Source organism: Papaver somniferum, chromosome 3, assembly GCF_003573695.1.
Source record: "Papaver somniferum cultivar HN1 chromosome 3, ASM357369v1, whole genome shotgun sequence".
NCBI classification, from domain to species: Eukaryota; Viridiplantae; Streptophyta; class Magnoliopsida; order Ranunculales; family Papaveraceae; genus Papaver; species Papaver somniferum.
In genome coordinates, this window is record NC_039360.1 from 29,567,252 (window position 1) to 29,584,708 (window position 17,457).

The 17,457-nt window shown below is 38.2% G+C and overlaps 1 protein-coding gene and 1 pseudogene across 1 annotated transcript; both read left to right on the forward strand.

The window, feature by feature from the left end:
* Positions 1-2,705: 2,705 nt before the first annotated feature.
* Positions 2,706-7,316, forward strand: LOC113361077 (annotated as a pseudogene).
* Positions 7,317-10,669: 3,353 nt separating this feature from the next.
* On the forward strand, positions 10,670-13,861 carry LOC113355692 (nucleolar GTP-binding protein 1-like). The gene is made up of 2 exons (XM_026598615.1): positions 10,670-10,797; positions 11,593-13,861. Exon 2 carries the CDS (start codon positions 11,611-11,613, stop codon positions 13,639-13,641), a length of 2,031 nt encoding a protein of 676 aa, XP_026454400.1. The 5' UTR covers positions 10,670-10,797; positions 11,593-11,610; the 3' UTR covers positions 13,642-13,861.
* The last annotated feature ends 3,596 nt before the right edge of the window (positions 13,862-17,457 follow it).

Here is a 17,457-nt window from a genome sequence, read left to right on the forward strand (position 1 = left end):
ATTCTGTGTCTTGTTAGAATAACATAGTTTGAATGGTACAGGCCCTGCAAGGTGTTATTACTGTACATGGTTTAATATGCATTATCAACAGGAGCAAATTTATTGCAAGTTTTGCTATGAAAACATCCATCTCTATGGACGCAACGGTCGATAACAATTAGTACTGTATCTACAGGTATTTTTTGAAGCCACTGTTGAGTTTTCTGGTTCTACGTATGTCACTTCGCATACATTTTTGGCGGAAATTTGTGATGTACGTGGAGAGTTAAATGAATGGAAAAAAGCTCATTATGATCCTCACTTAAGCCATATGGGTGAGAAGATGTTACTTAAATACAACAAGTATTGGGGTGAGTATAAAAATATGAATCCTTTATTGTTTATTTTTGTGCTTCTTGATCCAAGAGAAAAAGAACGTGGACTGCAAGTAATACTAGAAGACTTGATTATGCATGATATTCCTTGGATGAAACAAAGATTGGTAAAAAATTGGTTAGATAAAGTGAAAGAGGATTTTAATGAATTATATACAGCTTATAAGGCAGAATATGCAGGTGTAGGAAGTGTGTTAGCCTCGTCAGAATCTGTAGGTGAAACTGGTGGTAGTCCTAGTCAAGAGAGCTCTAGTTCTAGTTCTACGTTACATAGAAAGAGAAGATATAAGGCCCATAGAGAAGAACGTAAAACCCAGTTGTCTACAATGGAGGATTTTGACAAATCAGAGGTGGAAAGATACTTATCGGAGCAGATTTACTCACCAACAAAAGACAAGAAAGAAGGTTCAAAGTTTGATATATTGACTTGGTGGAAAAGAAATGCTGCAAGGTTTGATATTCTGTCACTTATAGCAAGAGACATACTTTCTATTCCCGTCTCTTCAGTTGCAAGTGAATCTGCTTTCAGTACTGGAAAGCGAATACTTGGTCATTTCCGCAGTTCTTTAAGACCCCGAACTGTGGAAGCATTGATTCTCCTACAGAACTGGTTGAGGACGCCGATTGATATGGATCCATCTACACTAGGAGCTGAAGAGAAGGAGGATGACGTCTTAGAGTCAGGTATGGAACTTGTTGTTAGTATATTGCATGAATAAATGTATGAATTTGAGTGCATTCAATCATATTCATTGTCAAATGGTAGTTTCAGGATTTATCAAAGATAAATATGCATCAAGTAGACTCGTACATTTTTTCTCAACTGCTCAATTCATCCATTCAAACCATCTGTTTCACATTGTAAATCAGATTGAAAACTCAAATGGGTTTACTTGGAATGTTGTTATGAACTGAGTTCGCCTAATATTGATCACTGTAACAATATAACATGTATTGGCTTTCTAGGGTGTGCACAGTCCTTGACCCTTCTTGAAGCACGCGGGTGCGAACTTACACCAGAAGGGTTTCATTTTATACATCTAATGAATAGTTGTTTTTCGGGATTTTAATGAATTGTCACAGGGGCTTTACCCCATACATTTAGTTAAACTTTTCCCCCTATGCTAGTTTAGTGTACAGTAGGCACCAGGCACATAGTATAATTTCAAATAGAACATTGGTAAACATTAGTCTGCAGTTCCTGTTCCTCCTTGAGAAGTTTTCAGGTCTACCTACCTTGTCAAAATTACTGTCTCAATTTCTTTTTTGCAATTTGTACAATTAATCACTTCCATATTGTGTTTCATGCTTCCCTTGCTTCATCCTCTTGTTGTTGATGGTCTTTGGATAAGCTGCAGTGTATACAATGCAAAAAATTAGAATCTCTCTTAACTATGAATACTTAGCCTTAACCACTCATGTTTCAACTGTTGTTATGCAGATTTATTTGGTGATCTTAGTATGTATTCCATCCTCGTAGATGATGATTGAAGAAGAAGGTCATATGAAGAGCTTTTGGTGATGATACTGCTATATGAAGAACAAGGTTACGTGAAGAACATGAAATTATGCTGGGATTCATCGTCGATTTTGAAAAGAATGGAACTCTTGTTTCTTGAGACTACAAATGGATTTGTGCCTGGCAGGATGTTTTTGTCTGTTCATTTTTCCCTAGTTAGATTGGCAGTACCATTGGGTACATATTTAGATAGGCTGTTGCAAGATTATTCTTTTTCTATTTTGCTTTTTGGGAAACACTTTTTGTATACACAGTCAAGGTAGTAACTATGAACCACAAAGTCCAAAACACAGTAGAAAGTAGGAACCAGAACATAGAAGGGGAAAAAAAAACGATTATACCCGCTACCCTATCCTATCCGACCCGCTAAATAATGGGTCGGGTAGGGTCTTACCCGTTTATTGGCGGGTAGGGTGACGGGTAAAAATTTTCTTACCCGCCATTTAACGGGTAGGGTGGCGAAATAGGCCATATCCTACCCATCCTATCCGATGTGCAGCCCTTGGTGGTGCTGATTGGCGTGTTGTTATTGGTAACCATCGCAATCCATTCTTTCAAATACATTTTCTTTTACCGGAAAAGAAAATAAATACTCTGCTTGATGTTACTGTTCAACCATGTACGGTAGATTCACTCAGATTCACTTGCTTCCCTTGGGAATACAACCATGTAAAAGACAACCATGGTCGGTCCATTAAGCCACTTGATCAATATTCAATACTCATTTATGGCCCTAGCTAGCTACACATAGACAGTCGGAGCTTACCAAGTGGTCCTCTGATGGCACTATTTGCTGACCATCACAGTCAGTCCCATTATAATATACTTTGTGTAGTGTACTTATGCATAGACGACTTCAGAAGATTTTTGCAATCGCTGCTTGATTGTGTTGTATAGTTAGATTCGTCTAGAACTTCTTCACTAACCATCATCAATGGAACCAACTTCATATCTCCGGTGTTTCATTCTTCTCTTTTCTTCACTTTTTCTTATTATCTTGTTACGTTCTTGGTTTCCTTCACATGGAGCAGATTTTCATCTCGACTGTTCTCAATACTGTTCATGGTGTACAACTTCCAAGAATCGAATTCAATCCAAATTTAATGTTTCTTCTTCCACAACTGAAAAAAACACTACTGAACTTAAACCCATTGATGCTCACTTTGCTGATACCCCAAAACATCCATTAGATCCACTTACTTTGCAAGAAATCAACAAAGTTCAATCCATACTTTCATTTCACCCACCAGTTCTTTCACCAAATTTTCCTTCCATCCACACTTTATCACTTCACGAACCCGAAAAATCTACTGTTTTGAAGTGGAAGAAAGGTGACATCCTCCCCCATAGACAAGCTCAAGTAATTGCATTCTTGAATTCACATTCTCATGTTCTTGTAGTAGACTTGGAAGATGAAAAGGTAATTAGTCACAGTATGGACCCTACGTCCGGGTACCCGATGATTTCTAGCGAAGAAACCACCATTGCGACAGATGTAGCACAAGCAAACAAAGAATTCAGAGTATTGTTGTTTCTAGAGGTGTAAAATTGTCGGATTTAGTTTGTTATGCATTGGCGACGGGTTGGTACGGTCCAAACGAAGAAGGCAAAAGAGTCACTAAGGTGCAATGTTATTCGAAACAAGGTACCTCAAACTTTTTCATGAGACCCATTGAAGGCTTAACTGTAACGGTTGATCTGGAGAAGAAAGAAGTTTGTGAACACGTAAATCACGAAGGCATCTATATGTTCACAAACAATGTTCGCATTCTATACACATGCTCGCACTGATGAGACAATTGCATTGATTTCTTGGCTCAAAACTTCGGGTTTATCATAGCCTCATCTAATATTATCACCAGAGACGTTCACATAGAGGAAGATAAAGAAAACGAAGTGTAAAAGTAAAACTCGTGGATTATGAAATGAATGTAAAGTGCTGAAATGTAAATAAGACTGGGATTTACGTGGTTCAGCACTAAGGCTTACATCCACGGGGTTGTCGTGTTCACTATGCATTTGATGATTACAAAGGTAGTCGAATGACTTCGGAGTTTACATTGGTCTGCGAATTGTAAAAGGTAAACTTACACTAACAATTCTTCTCTCTCAACTTCTCTCTAAATCTTTTCTCTCTTTTTCGATCCCCCTCTCTCTTGGTGGAGAGGGGGTATTTATAGGGTTAGAGTGTGGGATCCGTTTCTGAGGGCCGTTGGAACCTTATCTTCTTGTGCTTTGTGTCCATCACGCAGAGGTCTTCGTTCATTGCTTGATCACGCAGAGTCATCCTCGTTCGTTCCACGGGTTGATCGACACGTACACTGCTCAGAGTGTTTAATGCGGGTAGTTGAGACGCATGCTCGTGTCAGGCAAGTGTCTTCTGCCCCTGTCACGTCCATGTCAGTCAACCTTCTCTTCACCGTTGATCTTGGCTTCTTTTGGGGATGAGATAAAGTAACTCTTCGGGAGTTATTTGGTGCTCCGAAGTACACCGTGCTTTTGGTACATCTTATAACTTCTGCCCTTGGATTTGTTCAGGCAAAGATCCGACGTCGACGGGATGGGCTTCTTGGCTATGGGCGTGTGTCATCATGTTTTGAGGACTTGGTCCGCATGCTCTCCACGTGTCTTCCTACATACACGTGTTTGATGATGAAATATGTACACACAAAGTTGTCAAGATTTCTCATACCGGAAAAGATATTCCGGTCGCACAAGCTATAAACACAGAATACCAGCATTCAGCTCAGAATAAGCTAACATCAAACGTCATACCAATCAACCCCATTTCCATGGAACAGCCTCTTCGACCTAGCTTTAGCATTGACGGCCATTTAGTGCGCTGGGCGAATTGGGAGTTCCATCTGAATCCTGATCCGCGAGCCGAGGTTATAATTTCGCAAGCTAGAGTTCGTGATCCAGATACTGGTAAGATGAGGAGTGTTATGTACAAAGGGTTCGCGTGTGAGCTCTTTGTACTATATATGGATCCTAGTGAAGGTTGGTATTTTAAGACGTATATAGATGCTGGTGAATACGTGATGGGTCTTACTGCTATGTCGCTGGTGCCGTTAAATGACTGTCCGCATAATGCACATTACATAGATGGTGTTTTCTCTGCATCTGACGGGAAGCCGTTTGTGCAGTCGAATATGATTTGTGTTTTTGAACGTTATGCTGGTGAAACTGGATGGAGACACTCACAAACTGCAGATTCTGGCAGTGGGAGACCAGAGGTACATATATATGAAAATCTTGGCAAAACAGTATAACTTTACATGAATTTCTAATGTTTATTCCCTGTCTTTAATTTTGTGCGCAACAGATAAGAGAATTGAGGCCGAAAGTAAGTTTAGTAGTTCGAACTGCATCAACAGTAGGTAATTACGATTATATTATCGACTGGGAGTTTCAAGCAGATGGACTTATACGAGTGCAGGTACCAATAGATCATAATCTCTCCGTTTCAGGAAAAGAGATACTATCACTTTTTCAATTTGGCCTATTTCTTGGCTAAAATGAAAAAGTGACAGTATCTATTTTCCAGAAACGAAGGTAGTACTGCTTATACACTTAGCACTTCATAAAAGTTTCTTGTTCCCTTTTATGTTGAATTCCTGGAACTATCTCTCAACAACAGGTAGGCTTAAGTGGAATGTTGATGGTGAAGGGAACTCATTATGAAAATGTTAATCAAATACCGGAAGAAGATAACATGAGTGGTTCATTTGTATCTGAGCATTTGATGGGTGTTGTGCACGACCATTTCATAACGTTTCATCTAGACATGGATGTTGACGCTCCAGATAATTCATTTGTCAAGGTGCATTTGGTAAAGGAAGAACCTCCAGCAGGCGAATCGCCTAGAAAAAGTTACTTGAAAACTAAGAAACATATTGCGAAATCTGAAAAAGATGCACAGATCAAATTCAAACTCTATGATCCGTCGGAGTTTTATGTCATTAATCCTTCCAAGAAGTCCAAAATCGGGAACCCGTCAGGATACAAGATTGTACCTGCTGGCAATGCAGCAAGTTTACTTAATCAAAATGATCCTCCCCAGCAGCGTGGCGCCTTCACGAACAATCAGGTAATTCACATTTTCTTTTTGGTATACACTTAAAGCGATATTTTATAACCAATTCAAATTTTACTGCAACTGGACGGGTATGCTCCATATGTCTGTTGGGTGCAAGCAAACGTGAGCTATTTTCTTAGTTCATGCATGAATGGTGCATTCATAATCCGGTGCATACTTGCGTATGACTGATCATATTCCGTACACGTATTTGGCTAAGTCTACGTGTTTTAATGCGTAATGCAGTAGTGCATTTGCATTTTGCCAGCATTCTGTAATGAGATGTTGTGGATTTCAAATTGTTGCCATAAGAAGTTTGTGTTGCATTCTTAACGTGTTCCTTTTATTTGCCACTTTTAGGATTCATTGTTTCAGGACCATTCATATATCCACTAAAGTTTATACCTAACAATCTATTTTTGATGACATTGATTAGTGCCATAGAAAATGTCAATATCCTTGCTTAGATAAGACGTCTGTGTTTCTTCATGAATATGTAATTACATTGCTTAGGTGGATACTACCAACTTATTTGGTGGTCCATGTGGATGGGCAACTGCAAAGTTCCACGAGAAAAGCTATCTGGCGGCTAAGGATGAACCTTTGGCCGCTCAGTCACCAGATTCCTCAATTTTGCCACGCTTTGGATACAAATCATGGAAAAATGTATCAACAAAAACCTGCAAAGAAAAGCCTCGTGATGAATCGGGGATGCACCCATTTTACCCAATTCAACAGATTTCAGATTTAGCATCAGACTTTGCCAAAATGCTGAAACTAAAGGCCGTTTCTTTTGATGTTTTTAGATTTGGGTTACGCCATACAACCGGAGCGAGCAATGGGCAGGTGGACTTCTAGTGTACCAGGGAAAGGGGAAGATACACTCGCCGTTTGGTCAGAGAGGTACTGATCAATAACTGCAAATTGGTAGTTAACATTACTCAATGCCTCTCTTTTGAATCGATAAATAATTATTTCTGTTGTTTTGTATGATTCTTTCAGGGATCGCCCAATTGAGAACCAGGATATTGTAGTATGGTACACACTAGGCTTCCATCATGTACCTTGCCAAGAAGATTATCCAATAATGCCCACAGTTTCATCGAGTTTCGCCTTGAAACCCGCAAATTTCTTTAACAGCAATCCCATCCTTCATGTTGCACCCACTGTTCCTAATGATCTTCCCACTTGTTCTGTTGCTTCTACATCAACTTAACCGCACACTCCTTCACCTAATTACAAGATTAATATTATTTTTCATTTTTTCCCCCTCTAATGTGAATTCTTTGAAGTTTTTGTATATATAGGAGATTTGGTAAGAGCATACATATTTACAATGCAACAAATTGGGGACAGTATACCATTTAACATCTAATATGTAATAAAACCATAAAGAGCGTTGATAACTGCCTGGCAGTCTCCCATACAACACACATTTTGCAGCTTCAATTCTTGAGCCAACTCTGCAGCTGTCAGTAGAAATTTTTTTGCTTCCCCCCTGCATTGAATCTAAAGCCGTACTTGAGACACTTTTGGCGCATATGAAGTTCCATGCTGTGTCGCGAATAACAATTCCAATGCACATGTTGTAGTAGTCTTCTAAAAGAAAATGAGATTAGCCAGCTTTGTCTGCTTTACTAATGTCATTCTGAATCATATAGGAGCCATAACATTTCTAATGGCGGCATTTGGGTCAAAACAAGTGTTCTCAAACACAAACTTGCACCTAGCCAGAGCCATACATATGGCCCCATACTTGCAACCTGACAGATCTGGAACCACTGAGCCTGCCCCCGAGCTGGACCGATCCCGGTATATCATGCCGGCTGAGCTCCACACTGCTATAGCGCTATCTTTGTCAATCGCTGAATGAATAAACCATTTGAGATGTCGGTCATAACTTTCAGAGGGTGAAACAAAATGTGAAAACTACAGGGAGATCCATTCTCCCAGACTTTTCTACTATGAAACCCACGCTCAGAAAAACACAGGCGCGCACCCATTTTCTGGAAGAAAATTATTCTAAAACCCACAATTTCAAAAATTATGTTTTCGTCTGTTTTAATGGTCGAATTACACTTCTTCTTCAGTTCTTTTTCTTGTTCCTCCAACTGTGAAGTAATCGTTAAAATCTCTGGTGCAGGTTCAGGATTTGTCTCACAAGACCTTTATCTTCATGGGTTCTTTAGTGTTTCGATCAAATTACCACCAGATTATACAGCCGGGGTTGTCGTTGCCTTCGATGAAGAAATCAAGTTAGAACTGGAAGATGGTGATGTTGTTAATGTTTGTGATTAATCTCTTCTCTGTTGCTGCATCTAGGGTTTGAAATTGATGCTGCTACAGATCGAGAAAATAAGAAGAGTTGCTCAGAAATTGAAGCTCGGATTCTGAATCTGCTTCTGAGATTCAGATGGAAATGGTGGTGAATTTTAGTTCAAAGCGGCGATTTGAGAAACAGATGATTAATTAAAAATTGGTGGTTCAGATGAATTTCAAGGGTTAGAAGATAATCTGCTGTTGTTGTGAACTGGGGGTTTTAAGTGAAGAAATATGAAACTGGGTTTAGTGTTTGAGCAGTTGAGGAAGAGAATAGACTAAGATGCTCATGTCACTGGATTCATCATTGTGTTGCTGCTGGTGATGACTTGTAACCGATAGTGCTGTCTCAATATCTCCAATAGTTGGACCTGAGTAGAAGCTGTGTTCTGGTGGTTGTAGTTCAATTTGCAGGTCAATTTGGGTATCAAAATGGTGGTTGCTGTTTGGTGAAGATGTCAGTGGAATTGAGATTTGTTCATGAGCAGAAGCAATGGGTTTTTGAGAGCACTTCGATTGCAACAAGAAAAAGGAGATGTGCCTGTGCTTTGGTGGTTTTGCAGCCGAGTTTGGAGCTGAACTGGGTTCGATTTGAGCTGATATTTCAGCAGTAAAATGTTGCTTCTATACAACTAAATGATGAACTGTTTACAGGGATTCGAATTGGATTAGTGTTGACAGCGGTGTGGCTCAAGTTTGTAAGGGTTTGGTCAAGTTTTTCTCAGGAGAAGGAGCTGGTGTTGCTGCTACGTCGGAAGTAGATCTGTTGAATAAAGGGCAGTTCAGGCAAGCAAGGAATGAGGCTGGAATGACCAAGTCTGAGACTTATTTTGGTTGTATGTTGAGCTGAAGTTCAGTCTTAAGATATATATTGTTGCTATGGTTCTTTGCAGCTGTTTTCCAGGGATGCTGATGAATATTTACAGAGAGTCAGTGAAGGAGATATAACAATAGGAGGCAGATATGATGGCATTCTAAGCCGTGTACTGCTGGGATGATTTGCGGTTGTGTTTGAGGACTCAGGGCGTGGTTTAGAATCCTGAGATGAACAAGGATAAGGAGGTTTATGGCACAGATATCATGGGTTTGTATATGGCAGTAAAGCTCTCTTACTAACTCGACATCATCTTCTGTTGACCCATCAAACCAATTAGTTGCTGCTCTTAGTAAATATTCCTCCATTACGATGATCTTCAACTTAACGTATACAATTCACAACATTACCAGAAGAAAAAGAAGTATTGATGGTAGTATAAGTAAAGATGATGAAATAAAGGGATAGGTGTTGTTGGTTGGAAAGCTACAGATGTATTGGTGTTGTTGTTGTTCATAATGGTTGAATAATCTGTTATGCAACTCTAAAAACAGTTGCATAACCTGTTATGCATCTACAAAATTTGTTGCATAACGTGTTATGCAGTCCGAAAAATGATTGCATAACACGTTATACAACAACATTTTTGTTAGTATTGAAACCAACAAAAAATAAGGTTGCATAACTTGTCATGCACCTACAATAATATCTACATAACATGTTATGCAGTCATGAAAATGGATGCATAACCTGTTATGCATCCGAAAATATGACTGCATAATGCATTATGCATCGAGAAAATTGTCGCACAATCTTTTATGCATCGAGAAAATAGATGCATAACATGATATGCATCCGTAAATATGGATATATACTGCATTATGCATCAATTTTTTATACTCAAGAAGGGTGCGAAAACAATGGGTACATGACTTGTTATAGATGCATAATTTGTTATGCAGTCGAGAAAATGGTTGCATAATTAGTTATGCGTCTGCATAATGCGTTATGCATCCTTTTTGGTGGCTGCATAATGGTTATGTATCAAGTTTTCGAAAATTTTGCCTAAAACGATGATCACCTCCGATTTTTTCATGAAAAACAAAAATTTGATATTGTTGTTTGTACTCGTTGCGTAGCTCTCTTTAAAAGATTTCCAACCATATAAAATTTGTAAATTTCTAAGGTGCGGATTTTTAGATATGTTATGTCCAAGTTGAGTTGCCAATTATACCCCTGATGCATAACTTAGTCATGCAGATGCATAATCCGTCATGCAGAAGTTTTTAATAATTTCATATAATTATCGGTGTCACGGAAATAATTATGAGTATCACAGTACCCAATATTAATTATGGGCCTGAGAATGAGAATATTTCTTTTTTTTTGGATCTCCCCCTAATTTCCCCAAACAAAATCGGTTCTCATAATAGCAGGCTGCAAAATCTTCAGGCCCATCCTCACTCAAAAGGTTCTTCCAGGGGGGCTCAAGTAAAATTGGGTCGAAATATCCAACCAGTCAGAGACCTATAAAACTTTAAACCCTGATATTTCTTTCTTCCTTCTCTTTCTCAAAGGCACCGCCACTGGGGGCCTCACATTTTCCTCTCCAACTGCGGCCGATCCTAAAACCCTAATTCTTCTATAAAATCTATCATCTCGAAATCGTTCCAATCAGATTCATCATCTTAAGGTTCGTTACTCTTTCTATTCATCCGATAATTATTATTATTATTATTTTTTTTGTGTGTGATTCAGTATTTGTAATTGCTTATTAGGGTTTTATATAATGAATACCAGTTTTGATTCAAGTGTTTGCTCATGCTAGTCAAGCTTATTAGAAGTAGCTTATATGGGTAACTTCATTTTGATTGATTTTTCTATGTTGAAGTTGTAATTGTAGTTGCTTGATTGATCTCTATGTAGTGCTATGTTGATGTGAAACCTTTTATTATATTGTTATTATGAAACTGTTATCGATTTGGATTTTTAACCGCGACTAAACTTATTTTTTTCTTTAATGGTTTGTTTAGAATTCTGAGGTAACTCCAGGAAAATATTGGCAAAAAATAATGTTGTTATTAGTTATTATCACTTTTGTTTGAATTGAATCTTAGGTGGTTCTTTCTGTTAGATTTCTGATCTATGTTAATGGCTTCCGCACGATGCCTCTTTGTTTATGTTTTTGGTATAAAGTTTTAGTTCCACACTGTCGGTAGAGGTATTTTATTTATGGAGTATATTTTTTAACTGAGTTATATTTTTCCTGTGCTGTATAGTGTTAGTAGTTATTACCACTTCTGTTCTAATTGAATAGGTGATTCTTTCTGCTAGATTTCTGATCAATGTTAATAGTTTCCTTCCGATATCTGTTTGTTTATGTTTTTGGCATATAAAGTTTTTAGTTTGATATTGTCGTTATATATTTATGGAATTGTTTCTACATTTTTTTTACTGAGTTATATTGTTCATTGTTTGTGCTGTATAGGGTACTTAAGAGGTTAAGATGGTGCAGTACAATTTTAAGAAGATTACAGTGGTTCCCACTGGGAAGGACTTTGTTGACATCATACTCTCTCGTACTCAGCGGCAGACGCCTACTGTTGTTCACAAGGGATATGCTATCAACAGATTAAGACAGTTTTATATGCGTAAGGTGAAATACACACAGACAAACTTTCATGACAAGCTTTCAACCATTGTGGATGAGTTTCCTCGTCTAGATGATATCCATCCTTTCTATGGAGATCTCCTTCATGTTTTATACAACAAAGATCATTACAAGCTTGCCCTTGGTCAGATTAATACTGCGAGAAATCTCATTAGTAAAATATCCAAGGACTATGTGAAGCTTTTGAAGTATGGGGATTCACTTTATAGATGCAAGTCACTGAAAGTTGCCGCACTTGGGAGAATGTGTACTGTCATTAAGCGTATAGGCCCTAGTTTGGCTTACTTGGAGCAGATTAGACAACACATGGCAAGGCTCCCATCTATAGACCCAAACACCCGTACTATCTTGATTTGTGGGTACCCAAATGTCGGTAAAAGTTCTTTTATCAACAAAATTACTAGGGCTGATGTTGATGTTCAGCCATATGCCTTCACCACAAAGTCCCTCTTTGTTGGACATACTGATTACAAGTACTTGAGGTACCAGGTGATTGATACTCCAGGGATCTTGGATCGCCCCTTTGAAGACAGGAATATTATTGAGATGTGCAGTATTACGGCTCTTGCTCATCTGAGAGCTGCAGTGTTGTTCTTCTTGGATATATCTGGATCGTGTGGGTACAGCATTGCTCAGCAGGCGGCTCTCTTCCACAGTATCAAATCTCTGTTTATGAACAAGCCTTTGATTATTGTGTGCAACAAGACTGATTTGCAGCCTTTGGATGGTCTCTCAGAGGAAGACATGAATTTGGTCAAGGAGATGAAGGCAGAAGCTATAAAGACTGTGATAGGTGCTGGAGGTGAACCAAATGACGATGAAAATGTTTTATTGACTATGAGCACTTTGACAGAGGAGGGAGTGATATCTGTGAAGAATGCAGCGTGTGAAAGACTGTTAAATCAAAGGGTGGAACTAAAAATGAAGTCAAAGAAGATCAATGATTGCTTAAATCGGTTTCACGTAGCAGTTCCAAAGCCACGAGATCAGAAAGAAAGGCCAGCTTGTATACCTCAGCAAGTTCTGGAGGCAAAAGCTAAGGCAGCTGCCGAGAAGGAAAAGAAGAAGCTTGAAAGAGATTTGGAGGAAGAGAATGGTGGAGCTGGTGTTTACTCTGCTAGCTTGAAAAAACACTATATCTTAGCACATGACGAGTGGAAAGAAGATAATATGCCTGAGATTCTTGATGGCCATAACGTCTATGATTTCGTCGATCCTGATATTTTAGAAAGGCTTGAAGAGTTGGAAAGGGAAGAGGGACTTCGTCTAGAACAGGAAGGGGATGAAGAGGATGTTGAGATGGATGGCAAGGAGTTGACCCAGGAAGAAAAAGATGCTTTAGCAAGCATCAGGAAAAAGAAAAGTTTGCTCATTCAACAACATAGGATTAAGAAGAGCACAGCAGAGAGTAGACCTACTGTACCAAGGAAACATGACAAGGACAAGAAGTTCACTACGCAGAGGATGGGTAGGCAGCTATCTGCATTGGGTATTGATCCTTCTAAAGCCATTAACCGTGCTCGTAGTAAATCCATTGAAAGGGGAAGAAAGAGGGAGAGGTCCAGGGGAGACAGTGATGCCGATGCTATGGAAATGGATGATGATCGGGCCAACAAAAAGTTGCGACTGAGGTCTCAATCACGCCCAAGGTCAAGGTCAAGCTCACGACCACGTGGTGAAATTGTTCCTGGAGAAGGTTTCAAAGATGCACTCCAGAAGAGTAAGGCTTTGAAACTTGCCTATGGAGCATCAAAGAAGAGGAACAAGGATGCTAAGAGGGGAGAAGCAGATAGGACAATTCCGACTCTCAGACCAAAACATTTATTTTCTGGGAAGCGTGGAGTTGGAAAGACCGACAGACGTTAAGGTAGCCAAGATAATGGACCTCTAGTTTTGGTGCGTTCAGTTTTTTTTCTCATATTGGTTCTTTTTTGTTGCTTTTATTTCTGCGTTATTTAGCTTGCTGTACTCGGATAGACTTGTTAGTTATTACTGTCAAATTGTTTAAGATATCTACTTTTTTGTTTACATGTTTCATTGGGTCATTTTATCTACTTATTCAGATGAATAAGCGTGTTCATTTTAAGCAACTGCGCACTTTCATTTCTTCTGCTTTCTTTCTTCAATTTTCTGGAAGAGAGATTACAACGTTATGCTTAGTGTTGTTTTATTTCTATTCTGTAAGTATTGCAATTTTATTTTTGGCAAATGTTAGCCTAAGCATTTAGGGCAAGACAAAGCCCTGATGGATTTCCTATCATGTTTTCTCAGAAATGCTGGAGTTTTATCAAGGGTGATATCATGGGCACTGTAAATGAATTTTGTGATAAAAGTAGTTTTGATACTAAGGCACAATACTACTTTTTACTACTTTTATAATTCTTGTACCAAAGAAAGATCATGTTGAGACTATCAAGGACTGTAGACCTATATATCTTCTTACAAGTGTTTAAAAGATTTTGGCCAAAGTGCAAGATAAGTCATCTCTCCTGTTCGATGAATAAACTCATCTCTCATGTTCGATGTGCCTACACTGAGGGCAGATAAATCATCCATGGTTTTTTGATACCAAATGAGTTGATGGATAAAATACAGGAGTTATGTTATATGCAAGATTGATTTAAAGAAGACATTTGATAGAGTCAATTGGAGCTACAAGATTTTGGCCAAAGTGCAAGATAAATCATCTCTCCTGTTTGATGAATAAACTCATCTCTCATGTTCGATGTGCCTACATTGAGGGCAGATAAATCATCAATGGTATTCTGATACCAAATGAGTTGGTGGATAAGACTAAAATCTAAGAATACAGGAGTTATATGCAAGATTGATTTGATAGAGTCAATTGGAGCTACTTGGAGTTCATGATGCACAAAATGAGTTTTAGCAGGAGATAGTGTAACTGGATTAGATATTATTATTATCCAGTTACTTTTTTTTGTTCTTATAAATGGTTCAGTTTTTGATTTCTTCAACAATTCAAGATGGGTTAGGTAAGGTTGCCCTTTATCACCTTTGTTATTTAATATGGCAATGGAATTTTCAAGATACATTGACGGGGCTGCAAACTTTAATCTTTTTGATGGCTTCTCAATGATTGAGAATGGTATTATAGTTAATCATTTGCATTATGCAGATAACACTATATATTCTTTATTGATAATAAAAAAGAAGAGCTCTCAAATCTCTTTCCTATTCTTCACTGTTTTGAATATATTACGGGTTTGAAAGTTAATACAGCTAAGACAAGACTAATTGCAATTTGTGATGTGCCTCGGATTGGTGAAAGAACTGCTGAGTTAAGTTGTGTGACAAACTCTCTTCCATTCTTGTACCAGCTGGGTATGCCTCTTGGGGCTAATTCTAAAGCTATTTGGGTCCCTATTATAGAAAAATTTGACGCAAGACTCTCCATATGGAATCAATGCTCACTCACTAAAGGAGGTGAGTCAACTCTTCTCAAGTGCATCCTCACATCATTACCAATGTATTACTTTTCTCTCTCTTTAAAGCTCCAATCTCTGTTATAAAGATTCTCGAAAAGAAAATGAGAAATTTCTTATGGGATCATAAGTCTGTAGCACTTGTTTTCATTTGATTAAGTGGACTACTTTATATGCAAGTAAAGAGAAATGTGGTCTTGGTGTGCTTTGTTAGGCTTTTTATGGTTTACACAACAAAATATGTTTACACTAAGCTAATGCTAGATAAGGTTTAGCATGTTTGTGGTTTAATCATGCACTTAAGCTTTGTTTAAGGTTAATGCTAGATAAAGTTGAAACTAGCATGACATGGCTTTTGTCCTATGAGCTGTCCAATGTAGCCATGAGTTGTCCTATAAGCTAATCTCTGTTTTGTTTAAAGCATGTTTGTGGTTTAATCATGCACTTAAGTCTTGTTTAAGGTTAATGCTAGATAAGGTTGAAACTAGCATAACATGGGATCTTGTCCTATGAGCTGTCCAATGTAGCATGAGGTGTCCTCCAACTCATGATGGAAAGGTTGGAGTGACATGTGGCAAGCATGACTAGGACTCTCTTCTAGCCTCACAAGTTTTCTTTAAAAGCAAATCTGTTTTCATTCCATCATGAAGTAATGTGAGGAAATATAAGTTGATAATAAGTCATGAAAAGGTTAACTATCTTGTGTGTGTTATATTTCCTTGTACTATGTATGGTGCTGGTTTCTTGTGTTGTTGAGTATGCTAATACTAGGTTCAAGCAGGGACAGAGCTATGTAGAGTTTAGGGGTCCCCCCCCCCCCTATTTTTTGTAAATTCATTAAGGATTCTTTAAAACTTTTGACTAATTAACAGAAAAATCTTTTAGAGCCCCCCCTGAATACGTGTTTTTGTAAATTAGCCCCCCTTGAAAAAGAATTCTGGCTCCGTCCCTGGGTTCCAGGTCTGTTCTCAGCATAAGGTTGTTTTCCACAATGTTTAGGTCTTAATTGTAGGGTTAATGGAGCTGAAATTCCAACATGCTTAACTTGAGGGTAATGAATCAAGCACTTCTTGCCAAATAATGTTGGAGGTTTGGCATAGAAAAACTCATATGTGGTGTAAGTTTATTGTGGAAAAATATGCAACTTCTCATATTGGCTCCCTGGTCAAATAAATACACCTTATGGTGAGAACTAACTCCAACGCTGGTACTTTTATCTTAGCAAATTCTACTCTTTGCACGCGTTCTGGTAATAAAATATCTTTCTTGCATGATACGTGGACTAGGAATTCTTGTTTGGCCTCTTCCTGTATCTCCATTTACAAGCTAGATAGGCTACAATTTGGTAGTTCTGATGATCACATTACCTCATATGGATATTGGAGATTTGATTTCAAAAGAATCTTATCTAATGCAAAAACTAATAAGTTTGCTGATATGATTTTCATCATTGGCTCGAACCCACTTGCAAGGGATAAATTACCTGACACTAGAAGGTGGGAACATAACTCTACCGGTTAGTTTTCTGTCAAAACTTGGTATGCTCTTATGATTTCAAACGAAGGGATGCAATAATTTCCTCACAGGTTTATTTGGAAGACTGAAATACCTCCTAAAATGAATTTTCTAGCTTGGTTTGTTATACATGGAAAGCTTAATTCACTAGATATGCTGAAAAACAAAGGTATTGACATATACAGTTCTTGCATTCTTTGTAGGAACAATTTTGAATCTCAAGATCACATTCTACTTCATTGTAAGGTTTCTTAAAGCATTTGGTCAGCGATCACCCTTGATAATTATTGGTCCTGGGTATTCCCCGAGATTATGCTTCCCTGTGCTCATTCTTGGCCACTTCATTCCGTGTCAGCTTTTGGTCAAATTTTTTGGGACCTAATCTCAGCTGTTGTGATTTGGGTATTATGAAGGGAAAGGAACTGCCGTACTTTTGAAGACAAATACAGTTTTAAAACTGAAAAGGATCTTACAAATGATGCTAAAAGTCTAGTTCTAACTTGGGCTAATGCTTTTGGGAAGAGGGTGCATTGTAACTTCTCTTACAATGTAAAAAATTGGGAGTCTGTAAACTTTTGTAAATTCTTTTATCTCTAATAAAATTCTCTCTTCTCATAAGAAAAGAAAAAGTTAACCCAAATATTTATGCATGGGTTAAGAGGCGGTAAATACTCATGGATTTCTGGATTTTGAACTTATCTTCCTCAAAAAAAGAAAAAAAACT